Here is a 9,361-nt window from a genome sequence, read left to right as displayed (position 1 = left end):
ATGGGGAGATTTTTTTCTGGCCCGAGAATGGACCAAGGGACTCTCTTGCAGGGGACGTGATTCCAGGGCGCCCAGATTTCTCTCTCCCTTAGAGGTCGCAACGGAGCCAACAGAAGTCTGGCTTTAATCCACTCAGGACTTAAAAACATCATCTAATGACTGAAATCTGTCTGAGAACACAGGATGAGCGCATCCATGTCCACACACCCGGGTGGAACAAATCTTTTATTTTCTGAAGACAAGTGATTTGAAGTCCAGACTGAATGGCATTTAAGAATTAGGAATCCACTGCGTGCCATCCTGGAGTGAATTAAACTAAATTAGAGTCCAGAATATGCAGCTTCTTTAAGAAAAAATTCTCCTCTGAAATATTTTTTTTCCCACTGCGTTAAGTAGTGTTCCTCATGAGACATCTGAAAACATTGATTGTTAAAATGTGGTTCTGGGACCAGAAGCAATGGCATCACCTGGGGCCCCACTTCAGACTCCTGGACTCAGGATCTCTGGAGGGTGGAGGCATCTAGGTGATTCTGAAGAACCACTGGCTTAAAAGTCTCCTTGGTCAGTGTTTTCCACTGATCAGTAAATATATAGAGCCAGCAGAGCTGGAGCTCTGTTTATCGCTTCTCTTTTTAGAATGAAGTCTCTGTTTGACAGTGGGAAAGCCTGCTAGAATGATCGTGAGTTGCTTGTGAAGTCATACAAGCAATGAGAGAGAGAGAAAGAGAGAGAGAGAGAGAGGACTTCCCTGGCTGCAGTCCAGATTGGATATCTGTCTGCTTCTGAGAACTTGCAGACTCACTTACTTGAAACACTTCATTCTCCGTTCAGGCGTCTGTAAGCTGCTTTGGTTGTTCTCCTGGTTCTTTCTAAAAGCACCTTCTAAGATAGTTTTCATAACCTAGAGGTCACAGGCATGATACTCCCCACCCTTAACATCCCCGACCCCCAACCTCCAAACTATACTGGCTGGAGGCCAAGGGAGTTCTCCATTCTTTCTATGAAGCTACTCACCCCCTATTCAAATTGAGACACACCAACTACCTGGGCTGGAGCTGGAGCAGGGTAGGCTGGGAGTTTTACCCTTCTGGGAAGACTGGAGGAGAGAGACCTATGGGTGGTGTGGGTGTGCTAATGATCTGGAATGGGAGAAGGGCCCACTGAGAAGGAGAGATGTTTAGACTGTGGGTGTGTGTTGGAGGCATGTGTGGTGTGGTCACGTTGTCATGTTCCTGGGCTAGTGGCAGCCACCACCCAGTCATTCCCACCTTGATCCTCACTCCATTCAACGGACAACCATGGGGGCCTGAGTGTGCCCAGGCCCCTCCTTGGCTGAGGCTCCTGATGGGACTGGGCAGCCTCACCGTCAGACACCAGTGTCATCCTATCTGCAGGTGCCAGGCTCTGACTTTGCTCTCTGGATTTCTAGGAAAAAGAAAGCTCTGGACAAATTTAGAGAGCATTGGGGAGAGGTGCAAGGTGAAAGAGAGACAGAAAGAGAGAGAGAAAGTGTCAATAGATACCAAAAAGAGGTATTTTACTTAGTGGAAAAAAAAAAAAAAAAGATCATTGCCTGGATGCTATAAACATCCACCCCTTGGAGCTTCCTGCCTGAGACACTTTCAGTTTGGGTCTAGGCACAGATAATTCACTACCCGCCACTCAGTAAAAGTAACTGACATTTTCACGGAGGCTTTCCTTTACCAAGAGATTTTACAGATATAATCTCATTTGAGCCCCACTAAGCCTCTGTAAGATGAAAAAGGAAGGTCTGCATATAATGATTATTATCATTCTCATTACCTTTATCCCTGCTTGCAGAGATGGGAAAACTGAGGATCCAGGCTCTTTCAAGAAACAGCTAGTTGGATGCAGAACCGGGGTCAAATCTACGTGTTCCCTATTCATAGCCACATGCCTCCTGCCTAAAGCAAAGGCTTCAAATTATTGGTAGGGAACTATAGGTAGCCATGAAGACTTTCTAAAAATCCATGTGTAGATTGGGGTTGTAAGGGAATGAGCAAGAAAAAGTTATTATTCTATGGACGGCCTGCCTGGAATCCTCAGAATTTAGAGCATTTGTTTTGTAAAAACGTGAGTGGGAGATTAGAAAATTTGCGAAACGCGAAAGGCAAACAATTGAATCACACTGGGGACTCTTTGATTTGAACTCTGGATAGGTTGAGGCATGGGCTCTATCCCTCTGGTAGAAAGGACAGAACACATGAATTTGAGGAACGGGACTCTGGCCAGAGCTTGAAATGTGTTCTTGAAAGTCAAGTTGGGGTGGCGGTGGTGGGATGGTGGAAGGGTATCCTGACATCTTGAAAAGTCCTCCATGTGCAAATAGACAGGTAGATGAAGTCACCGAGGTTCTCAGCCCTTGGAGAATGGGGAATTGCGCTTGGTAATGTGGTCGCCACCCCTTGGTAATGATGTCACTATCACTGACAGAGAGCACACCTGGCAGAGCAGCTTCTCCAGTCGGGACCAGCCTAGCGGGATCCTTCCTCCATGGCCAGGCAGAGGGCTCCACCCGCGAAGCGGCCTGTGGGGTTGGTGAAAGGGCGGAGAAGCTCTCGCTCCAGGTACCAAACTAAGCCGAGAAAAAAGGGTAAAAAATCGAAAAGAAAGAGCAAATGAAGCGGAAGTTTTAAGGCTCTCTGCGAGGAATAACAGTATAAATAACCGAAGACGTCTTGTAAACACTGCGGTCATAACCCCGAACATTAAACAGCCCCGGTGGCATCTGGCGCATCGGCCGCCGCGGGCTGCGCTGGGGCAGTGAGGGAGCCGGGTCCCAGGCTCCTCCGCCTTGCTTCTCTGTTTATCTCAACTTAATCTTCCCCTAGGAGCTGTTCCGTAGCCTGGAAAATGTTTAAATTAAACCCAGTCCGCCGGAAGTTGTGGCGGGAGCTAAACGCACCCGCTAACCGCAACCAAAAGGCAGGCATGCGGTTTATTGTTCGAATTAATTAATGGATTATTAATAAGAAATGTAGATAATGTATGCTGCAAAACTTTGAAAATCCTGAAACACACCCTAAGGGTTATGGAATTTACATCTTTCATAGCTTCTATTATTTCTTCACTAGTTTGCAGCTATGCCCACACCTGGAAGGTGACAAAAGGTGGAGTTTACTTTCTCGCCCGTGTCAGCAGTCATACTGTGGAATCCATGAAAATTGGATTTCCTTTTTCTGGTGCGTTTTACTCTTGAACTGTGTAACTGTGGATAACTTTAATACTGCCCATTCTTTGTTTACAGTTATATAATTTCTATGAGCCTTAAAAGTAACCGACATATTTCTTTCTTAAGGTTTCAGTATAAAACATAATCTGCATCTTCATTATGAAACTCATATGCAATTTTCTTCTATCTCTAGAAGTTTAGATTGAGGTTTAAAAGAACCATTTTCATTATCAAGCTTCCCCATAGTTTCCCACTTTCCTATTCCAAATATTTTAAAAAATCACACCAAATATCAGAGCTTTTAGCAATATAAAGAAAGATTTACTTTCAAAAGTAGCAAAACTTGTTTGAAAAAAATATATATCTTTAAGTGAATTACTTTATAAATGTGACTGTCAAAGTCAGCTATCCTATGATCTACATTTTACAACATATTGTACAAAAGATACATTGATAGGCTCTTATCTATTTATATATTTATAATTACATATTGCACTTGGACCAGCAAGGCTTGCAGAGTCATTCACGGTAGAAGTTAATAAAGTTAAATAGATGGGAATCTTTGTAAGTACAATTGATCTCCTCTGGTTTGGAAACAAATCTCCTCGTCGTTGTAAAGTGTTCTCGCGGGGTGGGACAGAGAGAGGAGCATTGCGAGGGGGAAGCAGAGACAGAGAGCACGGAGGGCAGGGGTCGCCTTCCCGGGGCCCGCTCCCCCCGGGAGCGCGCCTTTCCCAGACTCGCACCTCCAAGGTCAGGACGCGGTGGTTCCACATAAGCGGCTCGCGGTCACCACTTCTTTCAGGTCACTCTCGGGTTTCCCGGCCACCATAAAGGGCCACGTCTGCGGGAAAGAAGAGGGTGGAGGAGGTAAGTGGCCGTGGCGGAGGGGGTGGGGTGGGCTCGGGGCTTGAGATGAAAGGAAGGGGGGCGGTGGGGGCAGGCGGTGCGCTGGAGAGACCGGTTATCTCTGCAATTTACTCCCGGTCCTAGCGCACCCCGCGGCTGCATAAAGCAAATAGCTGCCTTGGCGCCAAGTCACAGCTCGAGGTGGTGGTGGTGCTGGTGGTGGTCTTTTAGAGCGAGAGCCAAAAGGGCTCATACTGGGTTCCTTGTGAGACTCAATGCAGGAAGCCCCGGGCAAGCCGAGAGTGGGTGGTGCTGTGGCACTGCCTGGAGGCAGACGCTCTGGCAGTCTGAGCCGGGAAGCCCAGAACGACCTTGTGTCTGCTGGGCACCGAGTTCAGGGCGAAGCGCCCTCCTGGCCTCCTTCTGAGGCGGTGGTCGGGTTTCAGGGCCCTGTCGCTTTCATCGCCTTTCATCACCATCTATTTCCCTAGTCCGACTTTCGTTTCTTCCATCGCAAACACCGGCTTTGACTACAGCTTCTAAATTAATCACCACCTCTTAAGGAAAAAAAAAATGCTAAAAAAGCTACATTGACTTTTAATTTAAGATCGTCTTCGTGCTGGTCTGAGAAAGCATGCTTTGCTTTCTCTTCCTTTCTCCGGGCTGTTTTATAATAAAGCTCATTTAAGTTTCTTATTCAAAGATGAAGAGAGTAGCAATTGTAAATGTTCGAGGCAACACTTTCATTTTAGGTGAAGATTTTAAAAAGCTATTTACTCATTGGGAAAAAAAACAAACTTTCAATTGGAGAGAAAACATTTTTCATGGCAAAATGTGGGTTTGCATCTTCTTCTCCAGCAATTCCAGAAACCAATTCGGTGAGAAGACAATTCAGACCTCTCTCACTACTGCTCTAGTGCTGGCTGATAAGACTTGCCTTTTAAGAGGAAAAATCTCTCATTCTTATCATATACAAACAGAGATCCTAGTAAGTTGTTGTTATTGTTTTTCTTTAGATCCTAGAAGTTTTAAAATAAAATCAAATAAAAAAATTAAGATATATTTCTTAAACAGTAAAATACATTTGAGAAAAAAGTAGATTCAATGATTATCAGTTTTTTGTATTAAAAAGTTAGGCTCAATGCACATTATTTTTAAGATAAAAGGTAACATTTCTTAAATCTTGGATGAGAGTGACCTATTTTAATATTTATTACACTTATACTAGTGAGGATTTACTGATTTTGCTGATCATTACTAGAACTTCTAGGATTTAAAAATATTAATCCACTTATAGGAGAAGCACAGAATATTTAAGCGGTTGGGGGCATACATGGACAATTTAGGGGGGCATAGATGTGTCCTTATCCAATGGTCCTAAATATGCTTGTGAAAGAAACGGAGTTGGGTGTTTTTATTTACAAGGAAAGGAAAATCAAGTTCCACTCTACGCTAAAAGAAGAAAAAAGGATTAACAAAATTCCTCTCCGCTCGCAGCGTCTTGTCAGTGTTCTCAGTTCCGCAGCAGCCACTGCACCCCAGGGAGGATGGCGACGGAGCTGGCGCGGGGGATCCCTTCTCTGTGCCAGCTCAATACACTTGCAAACCTTTAATTGGGCTGCCACGTCAAACCCTCGCATAAATCACTCCCGCTCCGGGGGCTGGTAGGGCAGAGAGCGAGGGCCGTGTCTAGACCGCCCGCCTCCGGTCCCTGGAGGCTCTAGGCCCGCGGTGGCCGAGGTGTGTAAGTCACCGCCGCGCCTGCACCCCCACTCCCAGCCCCGCGCGCACTCGCGCCCACCGCAGGCGGGAGTGCGGGCGCGCCTGGACTGCAGCTGCAGCCCCGGGGGCACTCACCAGGTTGACCGGGTGAATGTACCCGTTCTCGTATTTGTCGTTAGCCAGGATCTGCCTCAAGTGGGCGATGTAGCTGGACGCCAGCCTGAGCGTGTCCAGCTTGGAGAGCTTGGTGTCCGGGGGCACCCAGGGCAGGGTGGTCTTGAGTCTGGAGAAGGCCTTGCTCAGCACTCGCATGCGGGCCCGCTCTCGCGCGTTGGCGGCGTTGCGCTGGACCTGCTTCCCCTCCTGGCTGACCCCGCTCAGGGGGCTCTTCTTGGTGGGCGCCTTCCTCCTCTTGCCCAGGCCGCCGCGGCCCTTCTGGGGAGACCCATTCTCGCAGTTGGAGCTCTCCTCGGTGCTCTCATTGGAAGTCACAAATTCCTTGTTCGAGTCCATTTTCAGCCCGTCACATTCCAACATCTCCACCTCTTGAAGGTCCTCCACATCGCTGAGGGAGCCGGTGGACATGTTTGGGGGAGTGGACGAGGGGGAGAGAGAGAGAAGGAGAGAAGGAGAGAGAGAGAGAGAGAGAGAGAGGAAGAGGGTGAGAGAGAGAGAGAGAGACCCTGAAACCAAGAGGCCTCTCGAGTATGGCGCAGCCACCTCCTGTTGGGAGCTGGAGTTAGGGTCTGGTTGGGTCTCACAACCCTTTCCCCTTCGCAGAATTGTGAGAAGGAACCTCGAGGACTTCTGCAGCAGAGGAACCGGCTCTCTGTTTCCCCACTCCCAGAGTCGTGGCCGTAGAGGAGTGTGAGCGAGCGCTGAGGAATTTGGTGGACACTAGGAATTTATCTGGGGAATAGAGGGGCGGATCCTTGCAGCCCAGGGGAGGGGCCTGCCAGGCCCCAGCAAAGCGCTTAGACCCCTTTCACAACCGGAGGGAAACTCAATGCACAGACCCTGATTTGCAACTTGTAATGTAAATCAACTCAACTGCATCATGTACATACCAGCCACCTTCTCCCAACTGTGGCCGGGGCCGAGGAGAAGCATGTCCTGTCCATCTCTAAAAGGCCTTCTTTCCCTCTTAAGACGTCACAACTGGTTGTTACCGAGAACTTTAGAAAAACGACTAGATCGTTTGGCTCTTTCTGGGCCTTCCACCTACACTCCATGCCCTCTCTCCTCCCAAGAAAACACGAATTAAAATACAGGGAGTATCAACCGCATCCTGCCAACACCTCATAAGACTCCAAGGCTTTACCGAGATCTCCTTCCACCTTCCCCGGGATAAATGAAGACAAGTGCTTCCTAGAATCTTTATGGTGATGGAAAAGTAAGTATAAAACATTTCACCTACACCTGGTCATTTTCAAGACATCAAAGGACTGCCTATGTGTACACAAACATACTTGATTTGCACACTCAAACCCAACCACACACAGCTTAGTGGGAGTGGGTAGGGAATGAGAGGGCAGTATGAGTGTGTGTGTGGAAAACATTATGTTAGTTGATCATCTTTTCCTAACAAATGGAAACTTACCCCTCGGTTTTTTTTTTTCTAGAAATGCATTTAATATTGCCTTGAGAGTCTTAGTTGCTCTCAGACATCACCTTGCCTGGCACTTTTTGTGATGCACCGTCCGTTTCAATGCTGCTGTCTTTGTCTTCTTCCAGCCTCTTTGGTGTCAGTGTTCCTCACATGAAGCTGACATTACACAACACAAAGCAAGATTATCCTTTTGAGAAAGGTTCTTTTCCATCTTTAACCCCAGCTTGAACCATCTTTCCTAGAGAATAAGAAAGTCTCCTGGGAAGTAGGTAGAAAAAGCACAGGGAACCAGAACCTAGGGACTGGATGAAATTAATGCAATGAAACCACAGAGAATGAAGGCATAAATCTCTCTTACAATTTCTTTGCCAGGTTTTCTTCCCTTGCAGGTAGGCATTGAAGTTGAGGGGCTGGAGCAAAATGTAAGAGTGGTTTCTGAGTGGTTGGCTTAGGGTCTGAAGGCTTCTTCTACATTAAGATATCATATCTCTAATCCCAGGCTCAGCTGGGAATTCACTAACCTCTAACGTTTTGTTTTGCTAGCAGGGTCTTGTTTGCTTTCCCCCTATGCTGTAAACTAAACAGGTTGTCAGCAAATCAGTCTTTATTAATGAATTAGCGACCCCTCTTCCATAATATCTTTGCTGAGGATCCAAAATTTGTTAATCACCAGTGTAGAGATTTATGAGCTCTCTTATTTTCTGTTGTTTGTGCAGGTGGAGATTTAAATGACCACATCCACCCTAAGATTTATTGTGAGAATGATTGATGTTATAAACCAGGAAAAAGACTCTTCCCACAGCAGGGATGACAGAAATATCAAGTTGAAGTTGCCTTTGTCTTCACATACAAATGACCCAGTACTATAACACAGAAAGTATAATAATTTAATCTGAGGTTCAAGACAGCAGTAAGAGAACACCCAGCAGGCCTGTTAAAAATTTCTTCACTAATTCCCCAACTAGTTTCCTTTGATTTGCTCTCCCTTTTCTCAGTCTTGGTAAAACATGAAAGTTAAAGTTATTTTTAGACTAAAGAGCTATGTGAAAATGGGCATTGGCCAATACTTTGTGAAATGTGTGTGTGTGTGTGTGTGTGTGTGTGTAGCTACTAAGATATCTGCAAAATAACTACAAATAATTAATTTGGGCTCTGGAATGTGATAATTATTATAAATCCAAACTATGGCCTTAATACCAGGCTATTAAGCTGTGATTTTTCTTGTTGGAGCCATTTTTTTTTCTTTTTGGCTCTGGCTCTCTGTTACACCTTAGTTAATGGACTGCTCAGGCTGTCTGGGGAGATAGTAACAATCATAGTAATATGTACCACTGAAAAGATTTCTGTTATCTGTATATTTTTCAATGTTGGAAACTTAAAAGTACCAATTTCTGGAAGCATGTAAAACTAGCCTCATGTCATAGGCTGGTTTTTATGCTTAGCAATTACTTTTCTTCATAGCCATATAAGAAATAATTAAGTCCCATGTCCATTTATCTTGCAGTGAGGCATTTAGGCTGAGAAAGGCTAGTGGGCTGATAATAAATTTTGGAGTGTTTCTAAAATTCTGTAAAAGATGGCTTCCAGTTTGGGAGTAAGAGTTGAAGAATGCTGTTGCTTATGTATCTTGATATGAAGTCTTGAAGAAAGAATATTCATATGAAAAATACTTTTTTCTTTTAAAATTTTATGTCTATCCCTGCTAATAAACACTTAGGGACAAATGGGTGGGGGAAATGACTTCTTGTTGGATTCTACTGAGCAAATCAGTTAAGCTGTAACTTAAGCTGTGCCAAATTCTCCCAAAATATAAACTATATTCTGTGAGAAGAGAAGCACTTTTGAGAAGCTGTATTAACCCTTTTGGTACGTTGACCCTTCTGTTCCAAAGCACGAAATAGAAAACTAGTGATTTGAAAGTATGAGATCATTTCTAAAAGTTCTTACCTGACTTTTAAGAAACAGTTATGCCCCAGAGGCATCTGGCC

At 45.4% G+C, this 9,361-nt stretch overlaps 1 protein-coding gene across 3 annotated transcripts; it reads right to left on the bottom strand.

Annotated features, from left to right (window-relative positions):
• Window positions 1–210: 210 nt before the first annotated feature.
• On the bottom strand, window positions 211–6,644 carry TCF21 (transcription factor 21). 3 transcript variants are annotated; one of them, XM_054490411.2, is made up of 3 exons: window positions 5,900–6,644; window positions 3,940–4,037; window positions 211–2,596 (listed from the first exon to the last, which is right to left on the bottom strand). In XM_054490411.2, exons 1-2 carry the CDS (start codon window positions 6,347–6,349, stop codon window positions 3,948–3,950), a joined length of 540 nt encoding a protein of 179 aa, XP_054346386.1. In that variant the 5' UTR covers window positions 6,350–6,644; the 3' UTR covers window positions 211–2,596; window positions 3,940–3,947. The 3 variants fall into 3 exon arrangements, with proteins under 3 accessions (XP_054346386.1, XP_054346383.1, XP_054346384.1); XM_054490408.2 differs by having other exon boundaries at window positions 217–2,548; window positions 5,900–6,626; XM_054490409.2 differs by lacking the exon at window positions 211–2,596 and having other exon boundaries at window positions 3,493–4,037.
• Between the last annotated feature and the right edge of the window lie 2,717 nt (window positions 6,645–9,361).

Source organism: Pongo pygmaeus, chromosome 5 (assembly GCF_028885625.2).
Source record: "Pongo pygmaeus isolate AG05252 chromosome 5, NHGRI_mPonPyg2-v2.0_pri, whole genome shotgun sequence".
Classification (NCBI taxonomy): Eukaryota; Metazoa; Chordata; class Mammalia; order Primates; family Hominidae; genus Pongo; species Pongo pygmaeus.
This window is presented reverse-complemented; position numbering and strand designations above follow the sequence as displayed.

Excerpts from the sequence above, each read along its gene's own strand:
- TCF21 (XM_054490411.2), bottom strand. The coding sequence starts at position 6,349 with ATGTCCACCGGCTCCCTCAGCGATGTGGAGGACCTTCAAGAGGTGGAG. Across the intron at positions 4,038-5,899 it reads ACATTCACCCGGTCAACCTG|ACGTGGCCCTTTATGGTGGC; the intron begins GTGAGTGCCCCC and ends TCTTTCCCGCAG.